General features: G+C 40.0%; 1 protein-coding gene across 4 annotated transcripts in view; it reads right to left on the bottom strand.

Moving 5' to 3' along the window:
* Nucleotides 1-12,384: 12,384 nt before the first annotated feature.
* The window catches only part of IFT25 (intraflagellar transport 25), a 35,028-nt gene continuing 21,364 nt past the window's right edge, over nt 12,385-26,048 (bottom strand). For 3 of the 4 annotated variants that reach the window (XM_089922404.1, XM_089922422.1, XM_089922412.1), the window contains 4 exons: nt 18,559-18,665; nt 16,883-16,951; nt 14,653-14,696; nt 12,385-13,472 (listed from right to left, as the gene is read on the bottom strand). In XM_089922404.1, coding sequence (XP_089778530.1) covers nt 13,245-13,472; nt 14,653-14,696; nt 16,883-16,951; nt 18,559-18,665 — 448 coding nt within the window. In that variant the 3' untranslated portion in view covers nt 12,385-13,244. The remainder of the gene's footprint in view (nt 13,473-14,652; nt 14,697-16,882; nt 16,952-18,558; nt 18,666-26,048) is intronic. The other variant, XM_089922427.1, reaches the window with a different exon arrangement.

Below are 26,048 nucleotides of genomic sequence, written 5' to 3'. Positions count from 1 at the left end.
AACCTCCTAGGGCAGGGGGGATGGGGGTGGACATGCACTGCAATAACCATAATTCAAGCTGGACTGTGATGGGTTAGAGTGAAGACTAAAGCTCAGAGAGCACAGAGGAGAGAGCAGCCCTTCTGAGCTAGGTGCGTCTAGGAAAGCTTTGTGGGGGTGGGAGCCTCTGGGCTTGGCCTTCTAGGATCCCTAGGACTTCTGTAATCTGGGATGGGAGCCTGAAGAGTATGGGAAGGAGGAAGAGCATTCAAGTGGGCTAAACAGCATGGGCAAAGGTGGGAAAAGACCTGCCCAGGAGACTGCAAGAGGTTTGAATTCAGTTCTAATTCATGATCAAGAAAGGGCTTTTCTATTTGAAGGTGACCTCTCTGGGTCTGGATAACAAGAATGATCTTGTTATCCAGAGGAAGTAAAAGAAGCTTGTTAAAATGTCTTGTCCCACTCTGAGTACAGTTTGCATTCAGAACTTCAACTGATTTGAAGAATCTTCTTCAAAATACCATGCCGGTCTGCTTTCAGTGGGAGGGTTTACGTTTTTAGTTCACTTGTTCTCTAAGGGTGATGACCTTTGTGGTACCTGGCTTTACGTGGGACTCTGAGCCTACACCCCATTCTAGCTGATGCAAGACATTGCCTTATGTGCCTGGCAGGAGGCCCAGGAAACTCAGGCTCTGACTCTCAGAAATTGGCAGATGCCCTCGGAGTGGCCCAGTGACTTTAATGCTTGTTCAACTCCCCAGAGTCAGGCTCTCAACTGGTTCCTGGCCACAGAAAACTTTATTTCTGCTAAGTTCAGCCATTAACTTCGAAAGGTGTATTAAAATATTTTATCCAGCATCGTTAGATGTTCGATTCCAGGATATCCAATTGGCCATATAGATTACATCATTGAAAGTCTCAAGTATGCAGTTTTTTGAAGAAGGGCTCGTGGATCCTGTATTCCCTGAAGTCTTACATGCTTCTAACGACCAGCTGTTGTCCTTAAGCCTGAAGGATATCTGGCTGGGTTTCAGATTCTCATGTTTCAGTCTCTACCTCAGAGATCTGTGGACATTGTTCCACTGTTGCCTAGCTGTCATGAGAGGAAAAGTCTGAGGCCAGCCTCATTTATTTCCCCAGGCATTTACTTGCTTTTATTCTGCCTGGAAACTTGTCAGATTCTTTCTTCATATTTGAAGTTCAGTAACTTCACCAAGACGTAGTCTAGTGCTGGTTGTTCTATGTCACAATTTACTGCTGTGGTCTGAATGTTTGTGTCCCCTCAGAATTCATATGCTAAATCTTAAAGCCCAGTGTGATAGTGTCAGGAGGTGGGGCCTTTGGAAGGTGATTAGGTCATGAGGGTGGAGTCTTCATGAATGGGATTAGAGCTGGCTTGCCCTCTTCCACCATCTGAGGATACAAGAAGTCTGTAACCCTGTAAAAGGGCCCTCACCTGACCTTGCTGACACCCTGATCTCAGATTTCCAGCCGTCAGAACTGTAGGAAATGTTTCTGTCATCTATAGGTCACCCAGTCTATGTTATTTTTGTTATAGTAGACCTAAAGGACTAAGGTAAATACAATATCCTCTTTTGATTTTAAGATTTCTTTTTTTTTTTTAAATTTCAAGGACATTTTTTGTTGCCTTGAACATCTTCTCTGTTGCTTTTGTTCTATTATCTTACTCACGGACTACAATTATGGGTATGTTGTATCCTTTTTTCTTCTATAACTATTATCTTCTCCATAACTTTTAAAATCTTTGTTCTTTTCAATTCCATGTTGTGATTTTTCTCAAAATTTTTCCTCTGATCCTGATTCTTCTTAAGTTGGGTTTGTTATTGTTCCAGGTACGGCTTGTTGGTTCTCACTCTTTCCTACTCTTCCACACTCTCCTCTGGGTTTCAGGAGGTAGAAGCCTGAACGCTGCATTCTGGTTAGGTTCTGCCAATGTGAAGCACTGGTGGAGATTAAAGGTGGGCAGAAGGCAGAAGTCATTTTCTCCATCTCTGGCTGTAGGGATTGCAGGAGACTGTGCATGGTAGCTGCTTTAGGATCACCAGCCATGGTGGTGGAGTGGCTTCTGTTCAGAGGCAGTAATGGTGCTTCCATTGATCAACAGTGAGCGTGGCCCATGGGCTTCAGCTCTGGGTTACATTCTCATCTTCTGTTTGTTTTCCCAGACTTTTCAACACTTTGTAACAAATTGCCTGCATTATTTCCTTCCCAGCTTTAACTAAATATCTAGATTGATTTCAGTTTTCCTAACTCATTGCTGACTGCTACAATTATCATCACCATCCCTTTGCTTCTTATGTGGCTTTCACCTCTGAAACGGTTTATTTTTCTCTTCCATTTCTTTTCTCAGCTCTGCCAGCTCAATTTTCATCTTCTGCGTCTTCTTTTTCTTTAAATCTTCGCACCTCTTTGAGCTCTCTGTCTTTTTTTTTTTTTAATTAATTAATTTATTTGGCTGTGTTGGGTCTTAGTTGCAGCATGGGGGATCTTTCGTTGTGGCTCACGGCTGTTTGTTGCGGCAGGCAGGCTTCTCTCTAGTTGTGGCACGTGGGCTCTAGAGAATGCGGGCTCAGTAGTTGTGGCACGTAGGCTCTCTAGTTGTGGCGAATGGGCTCCAGAGCGGGCAGGTTCAGTAGTTGCAGCACGTGGGCTTAGTTGCCCTGCAGCATGTGGGATCTTAGTTCCCCGACCAGGGATTGAACTCTCATTCCCTGCACTGGACCACCAGGGACGTCCCTCTTTTTGACTTTTTGAGAGATAACTATTGGGTCTCCATTCTTGATGTGTTCTTTGTGTAATTTCTGTTGCAATGAGTGTCCTGTAACTGCCTTATTTTTCTGGGCCCCCCTCCCATCTGTTTGTCTTATAGTTTCTAGTCATAGGTCCCTATAGCACAATGGTTCTCAAACTTTGACATGCATCAAAATCACCTGGAGGGATTGTTAAAACAGATTCATGGGTTTCCCCCGCCAGAATTTCTGATTCAATAGATCTGGCGTTGGGCTAGGGAATTTGCATTTCTAACAAGTTCTCCGATGAGGAGGAGGTTGCTGTTCCAGGGACCACACTTTGAGAACTATTGTTACTATAGATGCCGTCAGTGTTCTGCCCAGATCCTTTTTCCACATCAGTGCATCCATCTGCCAGCTGCTGTGAGTGTTGGCTGCTAATGGTTCACAAGTGTCTTTTCTCCTGAGAATTGCTCTAAGTGACAGGAGCTACAATGCCTGAGAGGTTATGTTCCCCTGAGGGTGGCCCACGGCCGATGACTGATGGATTTGAGAGCACAGAGGCCTGGTCCCTTGCCTCCAAGTTGGAGAGCATACCTCTCTGGTGTCGTTCATGCTCCAAAGCTCCCTGTGGCATCAGGCTGAGGCCAGACTTCAGCTGAAGCCATCTTTGATTAACTTTCTCCCCTGACCTATTCTGCTTCCGGAGAGCACTCCCTCAGTAAATCACTCTTACAACCATTCCTCTCTAAAGCTCTGTTTCTAGAGACCCTGACCTAAAGCAATCCTCTTCGGGATCTTTTCTGATTGCTCTTTTTTAATAGGGCTTGTTATTTGCTGAAACATAATATAGAAAGAGGAACTGTAAGCTAGGGCAATCTGCAACTTTGATTTAGATTGGCTGTCTTGAATACTCTCGTTATTTCCTTTGCAATGGGGCCCATAGAGCCAAGGTGAGCTGCCTTCTCACCACCTGATCTGGACTTAATTGTGCCCTCCCCCCACCCCCATTCATATGTTAAAGCCCTAAGCCCCAATGTGACTTTATTTGGAGGTAGGACTCATTCAAGGTCAAATGAGTTCATGGGGTGGGGGGGAGGCTGATACGATAGGATTAGTCATTATAAGAAGAGACACCAGAGGGACTTCCCTGGTGGTCCAGTAGTTGAGAATCCACCTTCCAGTGCAGGGGACGCAGGTTTGATTCCTGGTCTGGGAACTAAGATCTCACATGCCGCAACCACTGAGAACGTGGGTCACAACTGGAGAGCCCACATGCTGCAACCCACATGCTACAGAGCCCACATCCTCTGGAGCCCAGGCACCACAACTACAGAGCCCACATGCTCTGGAGCCTGCACGTCACAACTAGAGAGGCTGTGCACTGCAACTACTGAGCCTGCGCCACAGCAGGAGAGAAGCCCGCATGCCACAATGAAAGATCCCACGTGCCACAACTGAGACTCAATGCAGCCAAAAATAAAATAAACATTAAAAATGATACCAGAAAGTGCTCTCTTTCCCTCTCTCTCCCTCCCTCCTTCCCTCCCTCCCTCCCTCTGCATTTGCTCCAAGAAGAGGTCATATGAGCACACAGCAAGATAGTGGCCATCTACAAGCCAGGAAGAGACATCTCACGAGAAATCCACCATGCTGACACCCCGATCTTAGACTTTCAGCCTCCAGAACTGTGAGAAAATAAAGGTGTATTAAGCTGCTCAGTCTATGGTATTTTTTACGGCAGCCCGAGCTATCTAAGACGCCTTCCTTCACCATGCGGTACCTCCAGCAGCCTCCGCTGGTGTATCTTGCCTGGCTCCTCCTTCAGCTCCACCTCCTCCGCCATTTTGAATGATTAACCTGAGCCCTGTGGGGACATTCTCCATCCTGAAGCTGCCTACAGACCAAGATCGCTTCAATCTAATCAAAGGATTGTTGGATAAATCTTTCAGAACTGTGATACGTTTAAGAAAGTGTCTAGCTCTGGGAGAGCATGTCAAGTCTCATCTTCCTCCTTCACTGAATCCTGATTTCACAATACTTAGCGAGTATGCTTCCCAGTTAGAGGTTGTACCTACTTCCTTGAAGAGAAAATTTTTTCTTCCTCTTTATAATCTTTTTTGTTGTGAATGACTTTTGAGGAAGAGTGGAGTAAAAATCCCTTTACTCTACCATCTTTAACCAGAAGTAACCATTCTATATTTTTATATGATTTATATCCCATTATAAAGTATGATATATGATATCTGTACATATCATACTTACTAATGTATGGATGCAGAGTCGTTTCCAGATTCCCATTTTATAAACAGCATTGCTAGACACCTTTGTCCATTTGTCACTTATCTGATTATTTTATTAGAATAGATTCCTAGAAATGGAATTTCTGTGTCAAAGACTATACACATGTTTAAAACTTTGATGCATTCTGCCACACATTAGATTTTAGAAGGCTTGTTACCGGGGTCAAGCTACAAACGGCTGTTGGAACATCACCTAGAAGGGGAAGATCCCAAAAGATGCCTCACACAGAGAGGCATTCCTGAGATACAACTCACAGCACAGTGCTTTTTAAAAAAGTCTGTATAAGTAAGTGATAGACGCAATTTTCCTCTGTATAATATTTCTTTGCCTTGCTTGAGTACATGGTTAAAAAGTTATTAGATTTTTACTTTTTTATCCAATCCTTTAAATAAATACTGATTGGTTGTATAACTTTATGCAAGGCATTGTGACAGGCACTGGCCCACAGTAAGTGATCCAAACATGTATATATTATTAGCTAGCTTTATTAAAAATTCCTCAAGGATTTTAAAGTATAAAGAGATATAGACATGCAAATAAATGAACAATGTTCATTTAGTCGACAAATATTTATTGAAAATCTGCTATGTGCCAGGCACTTTTCTACGTCCTGAGGATACAGTCATGATCAAAAGCAACAAAACTCCCTGCCCTGTGGAACTTACATTCTAGTGAAGCAGAGAGACAATAAACATGATATACAGGATAAGTAAGACAAAATAGATAGTGATGAGCAGGGCTGTCCCTAAAAGGGTATGGAAGCCAAGGGCAATTCATTCAGTTGAGCCCCTGACCCAAGATATTCACGCTTGAAAGGAGGCTGCACTGCCCTCTTTCATAGTATGCTTGGGATATCATTAAAGGAAAAAGAATCTAAGTTGAATTTTAGAAGTAGTGAGAAAAGAGGAATAAGGTACAAGAATGCTTGAAGCACATGACACAGGCTGGCTACCTCAGCTGCCTAAACCCATGGGCAGGGGGGCAGGGTTGGGGGTGGGAGTCTGGTGGTGAGGGTAGGGAGGCTCCGTAATTTGTGAGGAAGGCCTCACTGAGAAGAAGATTTTGAGTAAGGAACTGAAATAAATGAGGAAGCTAGCTGTATAGATACCTAAGGAAAGAGCTTTCCAGGCAGAGGAAACAGCAAACTCAAAGGTCTGAATCAGGAGTTCCCTGGTGGTCCAGTGGTAAAGAATCCGCCTTCCAAAGCAGGGGAAGCAGGTTGAATCCCTGGTCGGGGAAATAAGATCCCACATGCTGTGGGGCAACTAAGCCCGTGCATCACAACTACTGAGCTCAGGCGCCTCAGCCAGAGAGCCCCACGCCTCAAACTACAGAGCCCACTAGCTCTGGAGCCCGTGTGCCACAACTAGAGAGAGAAAACCCACATGCCACAACTAGAGAGAAGCCCGCGCGCCGCAACAATGATCCCGCATGCCGCAACTAAGACTCGACGCAGCCAAAAAAATAAATTAAAAAACCCCCCACAAAGGTCTGAATCGCAGTCAGGAGTTGGTGGGCAGGTGGAGACAAGGCCAAATGAGGGGGATAGAAGCAAGCCAACTGGGGACAAATGAGACTTTAAAAAGATGATGGGTTCAGCAGTGAAAAACAAAAGGTAAAGCCACATATTATTGTATCTATTGCTTGAGACTTAGAATGGTTTTATCAAGTGAAAATGAGTTTTTAAAGCCTAGGAAAATGAAGGTGAAAGGATGCTGTTTTCAAATATCATAATGTGGTATTACAAGCACTGCACTGAGAACTTCTTCTCTGCCTTCACAGAAGAGAAAGACAGAGAAAAAGACTTAAAGATAATTTACTAGGCTTGTGCCAAAGAGATCAATCAGATAACCTCTGGAAATCCCTTCCAGCAATCTGTAAGCCTAACACAGTCTAACACAGTATTTCTTTTTTTTGTTGTTATTTTTTTTAACATCTTTATTGGAGTATAATTGCTTTACAATGGTGTGTTCGTTTCTGCTTTATAACAAAGTGAATCAGCTATACACACACACACACACACATATATACATATAATCCCCATATCTCCTCCCTTTTGGGTCTCCCTCCCACCCTCCCTATCTCATCCCTCTAGGTGGTCACAGAGCACTGAGCTGATCTCCCTGTGCTATGGGGTTGCTTCCCACTAGCTATCTATTTTACGTTTGGTAGTGTATATAAGTCCATGCCACTCTCTCACTTCGTCCCAGCTTACCCTTCCCCCTCCCCATGTCGTCAAGTCCATTCTCTATGTCTGCATCTTTATTCCTGTCCTACCCCTAGGTTCTTCATAACCTTTTTTTTTTTTTTTTAAGATTCCATATGTATGTGTTAGCATACGGTATTTGTTTTTCTCTTTCTGACTTCACTTACTTCACTCTGTATGACAGACTCTAGGTCCATCCACCTCACTACAAATCACTCAATTTTGTTTCTTTTTATGGCTGACTAATATTCCATTGTATATATGTGCCACATCTTCTTTATCCATTCATCTGTCGATGGACACTTAGATTGCTTCCATGTCCTGGCTATTGTAAATAGAGCTGCAATGAACATTGTGGTACATGTCTCTTTCTGAATTATGGTTTTCTCAGGGTATATGCCCAGTAGTGGGATTGCTGGGTCATATGGTAGTTCTATGTTTAGTTTTCTAAGGAAGCTCCATACTGTTTTCCATAGTGGCTGTATCAATTTACATTCCCACCAACAGTACAAGAGGGTTCCCTTTTCTCCACACCCTCTCCAGCATTTATTGTTTGTAGATTTTTTGATATGGCCATTCTGACTGGTGTGCGGTGATGCTTCATTGTAGTTTTGATCTGCATTTCTCTAATGATTAGTGATGTTGAGCATTCTTTCATGTGTTTGTTGGCAATTTTCTTTGGAGAAATGTCTATTTAGGTCTTCCACCCATTTTTGGATTGGGTTGTTTGTTTTTTTGATATTGAGCTGCATGAGCTTTGTTTATTTTGGAGATTAATCCTTTGTCAATTGTTTCATTTGCAAGTATTTTCTCCCATTCTGAGGGTTGTCTTTTCGTCTTATGTTTTCCTTTGCTGTGCAAAAGCTTTTAAGTTTCATTAGGTCCCATTTATTTTTGTTTTTATTTCCATTTCTCCAGGTGGGTCAAAAAGGATCTTGCTGTGATTTATGTCATAGAGTGTTCTGCCTATGTTTTCCTCTAAGAGTTTTATAGTGTCTGGCCTTACATTTAGGTCTTTAATCCATTTTGAGTTTATTTTTGTGTATGGTGTTCGAGAGTGCTCTAATTTCATTCTTTTACCTGTAGCTGTCCAGTTTTCCCAGCACCACTTATTGAAGAGGCTGTCTTTTCTCCACTGTATATTCTTGCCTCCTTTATCAAAGATAAGGTGACCATATGTGCGTGGATTTATCTCTGGGCTTTCTATCCTGTTTCATTGATCTATATTTCTGTTTTTGTGCCAGTACCATACTGTCTTGATTACTGTAGCTTTGTAGTATAGTCTGAAGTCCGGGAGCCTGATTCCTCCAGCACCGTTTTTCTTTCTCAAGACTGCTTTGGCTATTCGGGGTCTTTTGTGTTTCCATACAAATTAACACAGTGTTTCTTAAACAAAGAATTACTGACATTCCAGTTTAGGAAGCTGGCGAAAGGAAAATCCTCAGTGTTTGATTTTATTGAACATGAACACAATTGCTCTAAGTCACCTTCCTTTTCAAAAACCTTAAATGGCTCCAGCGTTATGGGAAAATATCTGAAAGCATTAAAGGCTCTTTCTGATCTGGCTGCAATGTCTGGTTTTAGTCTTCTCCTTTGCCCTAGTCAGAAGTATGTATTCATCACTCCCTAAATACGTTTTATGAGAGTACTCACCTTCATATCTTTGATGGCACCAACGTTACTCTTGAAGTAGCTTTTCTACTCTCCTCCATTTATTTAAAACTTACGTTTCTGAGAGTAAGTAAATTTGTGCAACAAATCTTGTTAAGCAAATTATCAGAAAGTATCAAAAGCCTTAAAACTGTTCCTAACTTTGTCTAATTCCCTTCTGGGAATCTCTTCTAAAACAATCATCAGAGGGACTTCCCTGGTGGTTCAGTGGTTAAGGCTCTGTGCTTCCATTGCAGGGGGCATGGGTTCGATCCCTGATTGGGGAACTAAGATCCCACATGCCGCAGCATGGCCAAAAAAAAAAAAAAAAAAAATCATCTGAGGGGTAGGCAAAGATTTATGCACAGAGATATCCTCTGTAGCATTATTTATTGTTATTTGTCTATTATGAAGAATTTCAAGCATACATTAAAGTAGAAAGACTAGTACAATGAAGCCCCATATATCCATAACCTGGGTCCAACAATTTATTGTTATATTTACTTCAACGAACAATTTTTCCTTTAAAAAAATATGTTCAAGTATTTTAAAGCAAATCCCAAATACCATGTTATTTTACCCTACATACTTCTAAATGCATCTCTGAAAAATATGGGCCTTTTCTTAGATAAGCTTAATGCCAGTATCACACCTAGCAAAATGAACAATAAAACCCAGTCCATAAGCAGATTTCCCCAATTATCTTTAAAATGTCTTTTTTTCGGTTGGTTTGCTCAAATCAGCATCCAAATAAAATCCACACATAGCATGTGCTTTTTGGGGCTCTTACTTCTCTCTGAATCTAGAGTGGATCCCCTTCCTTAATTAATTAGCATTTTTCATGCCACTGACTTGTTGAAGAAACCAGGTCACTTGTCCTGTAGGATAAGCCATATTCTAGATTTGTCTGTATATCAGCCAGGATAGGCCAGGTTATGCTGGGGTAACAAGCAGCTCCAAAGTATCAGTGACTTGGGAATTCCCCAGTGGTCCAGTGATTAGGACTCTGCACTTCCACTGCAGGGGGCCCAGGTTTGATCCCTAAGATCCCGCACATGGCCAAAACACACACACACACAAAACAAACAAAAAAAAACAATGAAGCTTTATTTCTCCTCTATGTGTACCTCAGATTGACTGGGACCTCTGCTACCTGTTATCATCAGTCTCACTCCCAGACCTAGAATGATGAAGTAGTTACTGTGGAGAATAACATTGCTGGTCATTGTGGGAGAGAGAAAAGAGCTTTGAAGGGTCTCTTGAAGGCAATTAAATGCTCAGCCTGGAATTCAACTACCCTTCATCTCATTGGCCAGAATTGGTCTCATGGCCCTACCCAAAGAAGGCCAGGAAGTATATCTTACCATGGGCAGAGAAGGCACAGATCTGGGCATTTCACTGTGCTGCATTAATGGCTACAAGTCTCTTTGCTTCCTTGTGGTGTCATTTTACTTGTTCCTCTCTCTCTTGAACTTCCTGAAAGTGAAAGATAACTCTAGAACTTGATTTGATTCAGGCTCAGTAATTTTGGCACGAGCACTTCATAGGTTGGTCTATATGCTTCACATTGCATCATATCAGGAGGCACCATGTTTAATTGTAGTAGATTCTAGCAGTAGTGGCTACCACTTCCTCCCCACTCCCAATTTAGTCACACCTCCTTATATCCATTCCCTTGGGTAGACCCCTCTTGTTCTGACTCTGGGCTTGGCCATATAACATGATTTGGGAAACAGGACAATAGCAAATATGATACAAGCAGAGACTCAAAGCGTTGGCACTTTGTGGCTGTCCCTCTTTTGCTACTTTTTTAGAATGCTGAGACTGGTAAGAAAGTATCATGTGATAACAAGAAAGCTGGCAAATCTAAAATTTGTAGGGTTGGTCAGTGACCCAGGGAAGAGCTGATGTTGCAATACAAGTCTGAAGGCCCATCTTCTGGCAGAATTCTTTCTTGCCCAGGGGAGGTCAGTCTTTGTTCTACTAAGGTCTTCAACTGATGGATAAGGCTCACCCACATTATGGAGGGCAGTCTGCTTTACTCAATGTCCACCGATGTTACTGTCATCTAAACGATACCTACACAGAAACATCCAGAATAATGTCTGAACAAATATCTGGGCACTGTGACCTAGTCAATATGATACATAAAATTAACTATCACATATATATTTCACTAAGACTGTGTTGTGGCTTGAACTGCATCTCCCAAAAGATATGATGAAATCTTAACCCCTGGTACCTGTGAATGCAACCTTACTTGGAAACAGGATCATTGCAGATGTAATTAGTTAAGATGAGATAATACTGGAGTAGGGTGCACCTTTAATTCAATATGACAGTGTCCTTATAAGAAGAGGAGAAGACACAGAATATGCATTGAGGGAAGATGATGTGGAGAAACACAGAAAGAATGCCATATGATGATGGAGGCAGAAACTGGGGCTATGGTGCCACAAGTCACGGAATGCCAAGGACTGCCAGAAACACCAGAAGCTAAAAGAAAGGCATGGAACACATTCTCCCTCAGAACTCTGATAGGAACAAACCCTGCCAATACCTTGATTTCCAACTTCTAGCCTCCAGAACTGAGAAAATAGATTTCTATTGTTTTAAGCTACCAAGTTTGTGGTACTTTATTACAGCAGCTATAAGAAACTAACATACCCGCGCACCGTGATTAAGAGTGGCCCCCACTTGCCGCAACTAGAGAACACCCTTGCACAGAAACGAGGACCCAACACAGCCAAAAATAAATTAAAAAAAAAAAAAAAAGAGACTAACATAGACTGCATAGATAAAATACTATATTCTAATGCCATTTTTTTCCCCCGTGGGTTTATCAATTGTAACAGAGTTAGGTTCATGCATTTCTGTTGTTTTCAACATTTTGGAATTGCCCTTTAACTTTTGGCTATATTATTTATGTTTTCAAATTCAAGTTGTATAATAAGATATATTCAGAGAAGTCTTATATCCCCACCCGAATCTGTCCTATCCTGTTCCTTTCCTTCCCAAAATATAAAGAAAATCAAATAATATCAATAATGGTTGTCTCTGGGAAGTAAGATTATATGTTTCCTAACTCTTCTCTGAGGTCTTGAAATCAAAACAAAATAAAATAAAGAGAAAAAAATAAAATGATTTGTCCTACAGGGCCCAGTTCAAGTTCCATGACCTCAAAGAAACCATCCCATAAATACTTTCTCTTTTTTGAACTCGTACATTGTTTATTTTCCATATTGCGCCCTTAGCCCTTTGCATCAATCAATCAATAAATTTAAAAATTAATGCACTGATATCTGAAGGGTACTATGTTAGATACTGTGGGGACACAATGTATTATCAGTTGTTTTCATGTATAGTCACGTCCTTGATTAAGCTGTATACCGAAGCAAAAGCTTTCTTATGACCTACACGGTGGCCGTCACTGCTGTCTGATGAACCAAATTCCTACAAAATGTTGAAGAGAAAATAAATAAAAACTGAAACAGATTGATACAAATACCTTTAATAATAACAACTTCATGTTTAAATAAATATATTGTTAAAAAATAGCGCAAGAGTATTTTGTTATAATTATTAAGAAAGATTTGAGACTGCTATTCCCTCTGCAGAAACACTATGCACAGATGCAAAATGATCAAAGGCTGATACAATAATGAATCTCAAGTAAGTGGCGTGGCCATCATGTACCTGTAGGGGAAAAATCAATATAGATGATTTAGAATTCTAGTTAACTGTTAAACAAGCAGTTAGCAGAAGAAAGTGTTTGATGCAAGAATAATATTCTAAATATATAATGATTTATAAGATATAATGTTCAGAAGAGAAGCCAGCCACACGTAACAGTACAGTTATTCTGATATGTAGCAGCCAAATATCAGCCTTGGTTTGAGGAAGAATAGCAGGTGGAGTTAAAAATTGCACTGTACAATTCTGATTAAATTTTTTAAAGTAATTTATTTTATTTATTTATTTTTGGCTGCATTGGGTCTTTGTTGCTGCGCATGGGCTTTCTCTAGTTGCGGCAAGTGGGGGCTACTCTTTGTTGCAGTGTGCAGGCTTCTCATTGCTGTGGCTTCTCTTACTGCGGAACACGGGCTCTAGGCACACGGGCTTCAGTAGTTGTGGCACAAGGGCTCAGTAGTTGTGGCTCACAGGCTCTAGAGTGCAGGCTCAATAATTGTGGCACACGGGCTTAGCTGCTCCGTGGCATGTGGGATCTTCCTGGACCAGGGCTCGAACCTGTGTCCCCTGCACTGGCAGGTGGATCTTAACCACTGTGCCACCAGGGAAGCCCTGATTAATTTTTTTTAAGTGTTTTTCTGAAGTATTTTTCATAATAAGAGATTTCATTTGTTGGATGATGCCTCAGAATACACTACCCTGAATATTACTATACTTTTACGTTTATATAAAAATGTAAAAAAAGTCTCCGAAAAGCAATTTGGCAGCATATATAAGAAGCTATAAATATGTCTATACCCGTGGACCCAGTAATTCCATTCCTTGAAATTTAATTTTAGAAAATAATTAAAAAGGTGAACATTGTGGTAGCAGGAACAGGCATAAGATGTCCCCTGTAGTATTAGTTATAATGACAGAGAGAGGAAAAAGGAAATCAGTTAACATCTATCTGCATACATTTAATTTTAAAATTATAATTATGAAGCTTTTGATACATTATTAAATTTTTGAAAGATACAAATTTTTTCATACATACTATTATAACTATGTAATGCATTTGGTTAACAACTAGAAGAAAATAAGTATAGTAAAAGCTGTTGTGAGACGGTACTAAACTTTGGGTCATTTACAGCCTTCCATTCCCCCTTACTTTTCTCCAAATGCTCTATGATGCTGCAACCCTCCCTGATCCACAGTGAGTCCTGAAACAAAATACTCAGCAGAGGCTTACTAACCATAACCCATTAATAAAGATGGAGAAAAACAGGAAGATAAAATTCAGTCTAATTAATCATTTTTCTGGTCCCCACTGGCCTCCCCAGTCATTGGGCACACTTAGGTGGTAGAGAAGATAATTAACAGGATTCAAAAACTCCTAGAGAATCATTTGAAACACCGATTTCATAGCAGCTGCCAGTAAGTTGTGAAGAAGGAAACCTAATGAACAAGGTACCTCTTTAACCCTTATTTAGAGACACCTTAGTTAAATAAACACTACTACCTAAAAAACACATATTCACAGTTGTTTGGCTTTTTGTGTTTGTCTAAAACCAGGGCCTGACAAACTAGCAGGAACAGAGAAACTCCTGATGAGGCAGCAGCTTCCTCACCAACGGGCATTCATTCCACTTGACAAGCAAAGCCCAATGGAATGTTGTTGGAAACTGCTGGTTCTCTTTTCACCTCATCTCTCTTTGGCTTATTTGTTGCTGATCCTATGCTCCAGTTCCCTTATCTGAATCTCCCTTGTCCTTTCATACTTAAATTAACATCCGATTTTGGCATCTCAGCCTTTTTTGATTCCTATTCTATAAGGCCCACAGAATCAAATGAAAGGAAAGCAAGTACATACTCCAAAATAAATGAATAAACAAAACAAAAACAAGTGAATTCTGTTCTATCCTTGCTGTCATATATTATTGAGAATAACCATCTCTATTGGTTGATGAGACACAGAACCTATAATATTATGAGGGTATTTATTAACTTTATGACTATGGAGATAGGTGTAAAATTTAAATATGCTGTGCTGGCTAAAGATAATGTTGATCTCTTCAAAGTATACTTACTTACCATAATTTCTTCATTTTGAAGCTGCCCCTCTGTATGTACCAGATCTAAAACACAAATTCAACAGAATTGGGGTAGGGCTCAAAATGCATGAGGACATATTGAAATTTATATTCAGCAACACATGATGTCTGGTAAACTATAGTCAGACCAGATTTACCAGTGTTTTGGGGTTAAAATTCAATATAAAAATAGAGATATTTGATATAAAAGGTATGAAAGATAAACTATGAGCTATAAAATATCTCTAGTGAGTATAAATAAAAGTAAATGTAAATTACAGTAAAGGAATATAAAGTGAAGAATTGATAAAATGTGAAAGTCCTTTTTAAGGATCAAGTTACTAAGAGTAATTGCAGGCCTGAAAGGAGCCATCTTACCATTCTCATGGGTACAGACTAGGGCTCAGTTTCTCACAATGAATTATGCTGAGTTATGCCACCCATGAATTGATCTTTTCTGGTGTCCAGCTTTAGAAAACCTTTAATTGTGTAATTTTAGGACAGATTATCTTATTTGGTCATGAGTTAATCACATCAAACATTCTTTTGGAAACATGAAATATTTAATTGATATAATAATGTCGACATTATTTAGAAATTAATTTTGTTTGTATCAAAATAGTGTACATAATTTTAAAAGGCATGTAGTACAAAAAGGGAAGTTTCTGGGAAGTAAGATTATGTATGACTTTCTGTTTCCTAACCTTTCTCTGAAGTAATGAAAAATAGTAATGCCCTGCTTGACCCCTTTTCCTCCAGTCCTGCTCCCTAAAGGCAAATGTTTTCAACACTTTAAGCTGTTTTTCCTGGAATTATGTTTTATACTCCTTTTCTTGATTTATCAATTTTTTACTGACTTTATATTATGGTAGGTAAAATTTATGTCTCTTGGACCAATATCCTCTTCCTCCTCCTCCTGCAAATTTTCCCTCCTGCCATCCTCTCAATTTTGAAATCAATACTTGATGGTCATACTATTATCTATATAAACATTATTTACTGCTGAAATAAGTAATAAATTGTGACACATTTTCTTTCTTAGACAACTCCTCCTCTACTAGAAGTTAATAATAACCTCTTCTTTCATTTGCTTCATTTTTTTAAATTATGAAAAATTGGAAAATCTCAAACATACATAAAAAAGACAGGATATAACTCCTATATATACCCATAATCTTGAATTTGCAATTACTAAAATTTCACCATACTTGATTTATCTAATTTTTTTTGCTAAAGTATTTTAAAGAAAGTCTAAGACATAATTACATTTCACCTTTAAATATTGGGTTATCTATCTCTAAATAAGAATATTTTCTTATATAACTACAATGCCATTATCATATTACAATAAAAAATGCTTTAATATCCAGTCCATATTCAAATTTCCCCATTGTCCCCCTGTCTTTTTATAGTTGGTTTATTCAAATCAGAATTAAGTCTCTTTTAATCTTGAACTGCTTTCTCTCCCACACACATTTTTTTCCCACACCACTGACTTACTGAAGAGAGCAGGTCAGTTGTCCTGTAAATGTCCCTCATTTTCTCATATTGCCTCCTCGTGGTTTCATTTAATTTGTTCTCTATCCCCTTTTCCTATAGATTGGAATTCAAGCTAAAGGCTTGATTATATTGAGGTTTTAAGGCCCTCATCATATGTCTGGTGATTTTTGGCTTCTGTTACTCATGAATAGATCATTTGAAAAATGTGCATGAGCCAGACTCGTTGACTACTGGACTTTGATAGGGTGACCAGGAATGAGCTAGCCTGTGTCAGTATCCATCGATCTTCTGGGACCATTCAGTTTCTCCAGAGATGAATCCTCCAATCTCCTGGCTGGGGCTATATTCCTGGTTGCTGAGCAGAGCACAGGAAGGAGGCTGGAGTTCCCACCACTCAATATGTACGCTTCCACTTAAATCCCTTGTTTTCTACTCCATGTCTCATTCACTCTCTTTACTATGCCTCGTCTCCTTGAGTCCTGAGCCTCAACATTCAATGTTCCTAGTCACCTCTTGGGGGTGGTTTGTGGGAGGAAAGACTGGTCACTAGCTTTATAGGGGAGAAGGTACCTAGGGTCCTTTTTAATATATATATATATATGTGTGTGTGTGTCACAAGTATCATTCAAGTCATCTTTTTTCACCAAAATGCAGCCCAGTTGGAAATACAGAGTAAAGGACAATTCTCTACTTCTTCATGATCAGAACAATGTTGGTGAAACAGCACATACCTCTTTCAATCCACTGCTCAAAATCAACTGGCTCTTTAGAAGTGCTCTTTTCAATCCTCAAGGTCCGTACTGACATTGTAAATAAACAAAATAAAGTGTTAATATCTATCTAATTCTATGTTGCTGTCCCTGTATTCCTTTTTTCCTTTGTCTGAGACCGTCAGGCATTGGTGGGACTGCACAAAGTACTGGCATCAGGAACAACATGTTCTGAAAATCACTCCCTCCCTCCGTTTTTCCGTAAGTCCCGACAGTAAATGCAGACTGTGTAACTGTATCTTACAAGTGTTTGCAAGCATACAACACAAAGCTAGTAGGGTCTTTCTGCATTTGGAATTATCTAGATTTTTGGGTTTTTGTACACTGGTAAATAGTACCATTAGTGATCTTGATCATAAAACTTTATGGAGAAACTACTATGAGTCAGACATATTCATTGACTCTTGACTTCAATCTTAGGAGAAAGCTATTATTAACTTACTTTACTGACGAGGAAACAGGCTTAAAGAAATCAGGCAACTTAGAGAAGCCAGGTGAAGTGTTCAATGATATAGAGCTAGTAAGTGCTAGAACTGGAATTCAGACTTTAGGTCTGACTCCAGAGCCTTCGCAATTAATGACAGAAGAGAAAATGCAGTCATCTTCCTTCTGCACTGTTTTTTTTCCTTTACCCCTAAATCAGTTCCCTTCACCCCAAATCCATTCTTCTCCTTCTGTGTTCTGTGCCCTGTGGGGAGGACCCCTGGGGACTGCATCACCTGGACTCACTTGCCCACTGACTACTGGCTGGATTTGGCCAACTGGAGGCACTGGAAGGAAACTGAAGAGAAGTGGGGAAGTGACATCAGGTTGTATTTTCTCTGCGCCCTTCCCATTTCAGTGCCATGTCTGACAGTTGTTATGTCCGTTCATGGTTACAGCTCCTGTTGGGCAGGCTCTTATGCATGGGCTCCAGCACTCACTGGGCTCCAGCAATACTATTTCCTTCCCTTGGCCCAGGGGAGGTAATGGCTTACTGCTGTAGCCACTTTCTGGGTGTCTCACCATCCCTAGTTGTTCCCTTAAACCAGGCCATAATTCTGTAAGTAGTCCCATCAATAATGTCTCTTCATCTGAGTCATCTGGGGTATATCCTGTTTCCTGCCATGATTTTGTCTGACATACTTTATCCTTAAATAAACATAAGACAGGATTAGGATGATGTTCCAGTGGGAGATAGTCTTCCTGAATCCCTCAGAAAATGCCATTATTAATAAAAGAATCAAAATTATCAAATGCAAATAATCAGGGTTATCAGATTTTCAGAAAGAATTTGACAGAGAACCCCTAGCCAAAAGAATCTGGAATAAAGATGTCAAGAAACCTAGTGTTCTGGCAAGCTGGCTTCTTATATTCATAACACGGTCTTTTGCCAAAGGCTTTCACGTAGTAAATTGCATGGAAATTATTATGTGCTTTGGAAGGGTTTCAAATTTGCAGTTTCAGAGAGGCTAACTGTGCTCAAGGCAGTTAACCCATACTCCCCACCCATCAACCCCACCAAGAAAACTGGATTCCATGCGATAAAAAAAAATCAGTGTTTTGCCAAAAGTTTACATATGTGCCTTCTGCCTATGGAAAAACTGAAAGATGATGAAAATTAATGAAATGAAGTGAAATGAAAATATCATGCTTACCAAAGTAACTCTGGATTAAAAGCCTTTCAATCCTTACATGTTTGTGAAAACAAATAATGAACTCTTGGGGAAACATTCCTGTGGTGGTCCAAAATGTTTCTGGATTTCTATTGTTAATTTTAAAGAAAAAGAGAAAAAAATAGCCAAATGTTTAGAAATGTTTAATCACAAAATTCTAGTGAATAACTATTTAAAAAAATAAATGACCACCGGATTCTTGCAACCCCTTTCTTTCTTTTTTTTTTTTTTAATATTTATTTATTTATTTGGCTCCACCGGGTCTTAGTTGTGGCACATGGGATCTTTACTTGTGGCATGCGGGATCTAGTTCCCTGACCAGGGATCGAACCTGGGCCTCCTGCGTTGGGAGCAGAGTCTTAACCACTGGACCACCAGGGAAGTCCCACAACCCCTTTCTAACTGTTCATTCTGCCTCTAATCTCTCCCCAACTTTAATAATTCTTTACTACTACCAGATACATTTTTTAAAAAATGGAATTGATGTCACTCTTGCCTAAAAGCAGTGACCCCTTACTGCCTATGAATCTAAACTCCTTAGTATGGCATTTTATGACCCTGTACAATCTGGTCCCATCATTAAGTATATCGTCCCCCATCGTGATATCATCTCCCATTATTGTAGTCACGTTGGACCAATTAAAATTCTGCAAACACGTCATGTAGGCTCATGCCTCTGTGCCTTAGTTCATGAGGTTCTCTTGACCTAAAAAGCCCTTCTTCCTGTGCAAAAGTTTATTCACTTTTTGGTCACATCTCTCCAACCCCAACAAATCACAGTAACTTTCTCCCTCCTTTGCACTCACCTCACACACAGCATCCATTTTTACATTAGCACTTTTCTCTTGTGTTTATTGCTCCAGCTACACCCTCTGTAAGTCCAGCCACTTTCTCTTAGTCACCTTTATATCCCCAGCAACGATCACAATGGCTGACCCACAGCAGATACACAACAGATGTTTGTTGAAAAAAATTAAAACATGCACTCAATGTTGGTCATATACTATGTAAAATTACATATATACCTAGACACACACACACATATATAGTATTGACTACAGAAATAATCACTTCTATTTTAATTATATAAGGTTTTTCTTTCTCTTTTGGAGGTAAAATTTACCTACAGTGGAATTTCTCTTAAGTGCAATTCAAAGTTTTGATAAATGTATATGCTTATGTAACCAATATCTCAAGGTAACCAATACCCTAATCAAGATAAAGAACGTTTCCATCACTCTAGAAACTTCCCTTCTCTTCCCTCCAAACAACCTCCCTTATGCAACCACTGCTCTGATTCCTATCACCACAGACTATGCTATAGTTTATTCATTTTTTGTTTGATATTTTTGTTGAATATCTGAATTGCTTCCAATTTTTTACTATTATGAGTAAAACTTCTATAAACATTCTTGTACAGGTGTTTTTGTGGATGTTTTCATTTCTCTTGGATAATTACTAGGAGTGAAATTGCTGAGTCATAAGGTAAAGGTATGTTTAATTTTATAAGATGATGTCAGACTTCCAAAGTGGTTGTGCCATTTTCCATTCCTAACAGAAATGTGACGGAGTTCTAGTTGCTCCACATCCTTGACAACATTTGCTGTTGTCAGGCTTTTTAGCCATTCTAGTGGATGTGAAATGATATCTGACAATGTTATTAATTTGCATTTCCCTGATGACAAATTATTCTAAGCCCTTTTTCATGTGTTTTTGGCCATTCATATATTTTCTTTTGTGAAGTGTCTGTTAAGTATTTTCTCACTTTTAAAAAAGCTCTTTTGGACTTCCCTGGTGGCGCAGTGGTTAAGAATCTGCCTGCCAATGCAGGGGACATGGGTTCGAGCCCTTGCCCAGAAAGATCCCACATGTGACACAGCAACTAAGCCCGTGTGCCACAACTGCTGAGCCTGTGCTCTAGAGCCCACGAACCACAATTACTGAGCCCGTGCGCCACAACTACTGAAGCCCATGCGCCTAGAGCCCATGCTCCACAACAAGAGAACCCACCGCATGGAGAAGCCCGTGCACTGCATCGAAGAGTAACCCCCGCTCGCCACAACTAGAGAAAGCCCGCACAGCAATGAAGATGCAACACAGCCAAAAATAAATAATAAATTTATTATAAAAAACTTTTTTTTTTTTTTGCGGTACGCGGGCCTCTCACTGTTGTGGCCTCTCCCGTTGCGGAGCACAGGCTCCGGACGCACAGCCTCAGCGGCTATGGCCCACGGGCCCAGCCGCTCCGCGGCATGTGGGATCCTCCCGGACCGGGGCACAAACCCGCGTCCCCCGCATCGGCTGGTGGACTCTCAACCACTGCGCCACCAGGGAAGCCCTTAATTGTGTCTTTCAATGAGCATTAGTTTTATTTTTGGTGAAGTCCAGTTTTATTACCCTTTTCTTTTATGCTTAGTAATTTTTGTGCCTGCCCTCCTTCTTTCCTCCCTCCCTCTCTTTATTTTTGGCTGCATTGGGTCTTCGTTGCTGTGTGTGGTCTTCCTCTAGATGCAGTGAGTGGGGGCTACTCTCTTCGTTGCAGTGCGCGGGCTTCTCACTGCGGTGGCTTCTCTTGTTGCCAATCATGGGCTCTAGGTTTGCAGGCTTCAGTAGTTGTGGCTCGCAGGCTCTAGAGTGCAGGCTCAGCAGTTGTGGTGCACGGGCTTAGTTGCTCCACGGCATGTGGGATCTTCCCGGACCAGGGCTCGAACCCATGTCCCCTGCATTGGCAGGAGGATTCTTAACCACTGCACCATCAGGGAAGCCCTGTGTCTTTATTAAGAAACCTTTGCCTACTTCATTGTCAGAAAAGTACTTTCTTGTATTTTCTTTTAGAAACTTAATTATTTTAGCTTTGAATTGAGTTCTATTATCCATATTGAATTAATTTTTGTGTTTAGTATGAGGCAGGGGTTGACGGTTTTTTTTAATCCACATGTTTATTCAGTCATTCCAGCACCACGTTAAAAAGACTTTCCTTGGACTTCCCTGGTGGCGCAGTGGTTAAGAATCTGACTGCCAATGCAGGGGCCATGGGTTTGATTCCTGGTCCAGGAAGATCCCACATGCCGCGGAGCAACTAAGCCCAATTACTGAGCCTGCGCACCACAACTATTAAAGTCCGTGCGCCCTAGAGTCCACATGCCATAACTACTGAGCCTGTGTGCTGCAACTACTGAAGCCCGTGCACGTAAAGTACGTGCTCCGCAACAAGAGAAGCCACCACAATGCGAAGACAGTGTACCACAATGAAGAGTAGCCCCTGCTCACCACGGCTAGAGAAAGCCTGCACACAGCAATGGAGACCCAATGCTGCCAAAAAAAAAAAAGAAAGACTTTCCTTTTCCTATTGAATCACCTAAGTGTCTTTTCCTAAAATTAATGAACTGTCTATGGGTGTATGTACTTCTGCCCCTCCATTTTATTCCATTGATCTGTTTCTGTATCCTTAGCCTTTTGTCAAAAAGTAATTGACTTTATATGTGTGGGTCTATTTCTGGGCTCTCTAGTCTGTTCCACTGATCTATATAGATCTATCTTTACAAAAATGCCATGTTGTTTTGATTACTGTGTATTTATTTTAAATCTTGAAATCAGATAATTTAAGATTTCTTCTTTTCAAAATTAGTCTGACAAGATTAGTTTGCATTTCTATACACAGTTCAGAATCAACTTGTTAATTTCTATGTAAAAGTCTATCGAGATTTACTGAATCTATAGGTCATTTAAGGGAGAAACAGCCACTGTAACAATATTGAGTTTTCCAATCATGAATGTAGTATATCTTTTCATTTACTTAGTTCTTTCATTTCTCTCAGCAACGTTTTATAGTTTTGAGTGTAAAGGTCTTGCATGTCTTATTAAATTTATTTTTAACTATTTCACGTCTTAAAATGCTAATGTAATTGGAATTTCTAAAAATTTCATTTTCTAAATGCTTCCTACTAGTATATAGTAATACAATTGATTTTTGTGTATTGACCTTGCTAAATTTACTTATTAGCTCTAGCAGTTTTTTGCAGATTCCTTAGGGTTATGTAGATTCACATAATCTGTGAACAAAGGCAATATTTTTTTAGTGGCCAATAGCTCTTGCTTTATACACACACACACACACACACACACACACACCCCTGGAGAAACTGAAACTTAAATAAATATTATGAATAGTTCAAAAGGCTACTTGGTTACAAGATATGTAAAGAGGACTCATTCTAAAGCTTATTTTTCCTTGTTGCCATCTGGAAGGGGAAGGCTCTTTGGGGAAATACCACAAGGGTGCATTTTGATCATTATCCTCATTATGTCTAATAATTTTCTTAAAAAAATTTTTTTTAAATTTTATATAATTTTAAAGGTTACTTTGCATTTACAGTTATTACAAAATATTGGCTATATTCCCCATGTTGTACAATACATCCTTGAGCCTATCTTACACCCAATAGTTTCCCCCTCTCCTCTCCCCACTGGTAAACACTAGTTTGTTCCCTAGATCTGTAAGTCTGCTTCATTTTTTGTTATATTCATTAGTTTGTTGTGTCTTTTAGATTCCACACGTAAGTGATATCATACTATAACAAAGATAATTTTGCTCTCTTTCCAATCTTTATGACTTCTATGTCTTTTCTTGCCTTATTGCATTGTTTAAGACCTCCAGGACAATACTGAATAGAAATGGTGAGAACAAACATCCTTGATTTGTTTCCAATACTGGAGGGGAAGCATTTTTTTTAACCGAACATAGTTGATTTACAATATTATGTTAGTTTCAGGTGTACAGCACAGTGATTCACTATTTTTATAGATTATACTCCATTTAAGGTTATTACAAAATAATGGTTATATTTCCCTGTATTGTACAACAGGGGTCCCCAACCCCTGGACCACGGACCAGTACTGGTCTGCAGCTTTTTAGGAACCAGGCCGCCCAGCAGGAGGTGAGCAGTGGTCAAGTGAGTGGAGCTTCACCTGCCACTCCCCATCGCTTGTTACTGCCTGAACCACCCCACCCCCACCCCCTGGTCCATGGAAAAATTGTCTTTCACAAAACTGGTCCCTAGTGCCAAAAAGGCTGGGGACTGCTGCTGTACAATATATCTTTGTTGCTTATCTATTTTGTATGTAGTAGTTTGTATCTCTTAATCTCATACCCCTATCTTGCCCCTCCCCATTTCCCTCTCCCCACTGATATCCACGAGTTTGTTTTCTATATCTGTGAGTCTGTTTCTGTTTTGTTATATATACTCATTTGTTCTATTGGGAAAGCATTTATTATTTCATCATTAAGCTGAAAATTTTTAGTAGATACCTTTATCAAACTGAGAAAATTCCCTTCTCTTTTTAATTTTTTGAGAGTTGTTATCATGAATGGATGCTGAATTTTGTCAAATGATTTTTTGGAATGATCATATGATTTTTTTTCTCCCTTGTTCTGGCAATATGGTAAATTACACTCAATCTGTATTCCTGTGATAATGTGGTAAATATGCCAATCTTGCATTCTTATGATAAACTCCATTAGCTGAATTCAATTTATAAGGTTTTTTGGGTCTATGTTTACAAAGGATACTGTTCTTTAATTGTCCTTTCTTGTAAAGTGTTTGTCAGGCTTTGGTATCAGGGTTATGCTGTTCTCATAAAACAATCTGGGAAATGTTTCTCCTCTATTTTTGAAAGGGTTTCTAAAAGACTGGTACTATTTTTTCTCTAAATATTTTACATAATTTCTATAATTGATATAAACTATTCAAATTATTAAATTTCTTCTTGTGTCATTTTTATAGGTTGAGTTTTTCAAGGCATCTGTCCATTTCATCTAAGTTGTCAAACTGATTAGCCTAAATCTGTTCTTGATACTGACTTACTATTGTTTTAGAATCTGTAGTGATATTGCTTCTTTCATTTCTGGTACTAGTAACTTGCATTTTCTCTTTTTATTTTAGTCAGTCTTGCTAGAGGTTTATAACTTTTATAAACCTTTTCACATAGTCAACTTTTGGCTTTGATAATTTTTTCTGTCTATTTTCTATTTCATTGATTTCTGCTCTAACCTTTGTTATTTATTGTCCTCTACTTTCTTTTGGTAAAATTTGTTCTTTGTTATCTAGCTTCCTAAGGGAGAAATTTAATTATTGTTTTTTGTTTTTGTTTTGTCTGCGGTACGTGGGTCTCTCACTGTTGTGGCCTCTCCCATTGTAGAGCACAGGCTCTGAACGCGCAGGCTCAGCGGCCATGGCTCACGGGCCCAGCCGCTCCGCGGCGTGTGGGATCCTCCCAGACTGGGACACGAACCAGCGTCCCCTGCATCGGCAGGCGGACCCCCAACCACTGTGCCACCAGGGAAGCCCTAATTATTGGTTTTAAAACATTCTTTTTTTTTTTTTTTTGGCTGTGTTGTGTTTTCACTGCTGCGTGTGGGATTTCTTTAGTTGCAGCGAGCAGGGTCTACTCTTCATTGTGGTGCGTGGGCTTCTCACTGCAGTGGCTTCTCTTGTTGCTCCGCGTCAGCTCTAAGCGCGTGGGCTTCAGCAGTTGCAGCACGTGGGCTCAGTACTTGTGGCAACGGTCTCTAGGGCACGCAGGCTTCAGTAGTTGCGGTGTGTGGGCTCAGCAGTGGTGGCACGGGGGCTCAGTAGCTCTGCGGCATGTGGGACCTTCCTGACCAGGGATTGAACCCATGTCCCCTGTGTTGGCAGGTGGATTCTTAACCACTGTGCCACCAGGGAAGTCAGAATATTTATTTATTTATTTGGCTGTGCCAGGTCTTTGTTGTGGCATGCAGGATCCTTAGTTGTGGCATGCGGGATCTTTTAGTTGTGGCATGCAGAATCTTTAGTTGTGGCATGTGGAATCTTTAGTTGTGGCATGCGGGATCTTTAGTTGTGGCATGTGAACACTCAGTTGCAGCATGTGGGATCTAGTTCCCTGACGAGGGATAAAGCCCGGGCCCCCTGAACTGGGAGCGTGGAGTCTTAGCTACTGGACTACCAGGGAAGTTCCCATCTGTCAGTTTTTGCTTTATGTATTTTTAATAACGATTATGAGGTCAACATACATTTAGATTATTTCTTCTTGAGGAATTGATATTTTGACATTATAAAATGTCCCCTTTATATCTGGAAATACTCCTTATATTTTACTTTGTCTGATATGACTATAGCCACAGCCACCTTCTCATGCTTACTATTGATAGGGTGCATCTTTTTCATCCTTCTTTTTTCAAACTATTCATGACTTTATATTTAAAGTACATCTCTTGCAGACACCATATACTTGGGTCTTTCATTTTTACCCAGTATAACACTCTCTGCCATTTAATTGAAGTGTTTAGAATACTGGCATTTAATATAATTATTGATATGGTTGGGTTTAAGTCTTGCTATTCATTTTTATTTGTCTCTCCCATCTATTTTTTCTTGTACCATTTCTCCTTTCCTACCTACTTTAAAAAATATATATATATATATATATAT

The sequence above is a fragment of the Delphinapterus leucas genome, chromosome 1, assembly GCF_059928025.1.
Source record: "Delphinapterus leucas isolate spDelLeu-1000000601 "Yukka" chromosome 1, BTC_Dleu_Yukka2, whole genome shotgun sequence".
NCBI classification, from domain to species: Eukaryota; Metazoa; Chordata; class Mammalia; order Artiodactyla; family Monodontidae; genus Delphinapterus; species Delphinapterus leucas.
The sequence above is the reverse complement of the archived record's forward strand: the minus strand, read 5'-3'. Positions and strand labels throughout refer to the sequence as shown.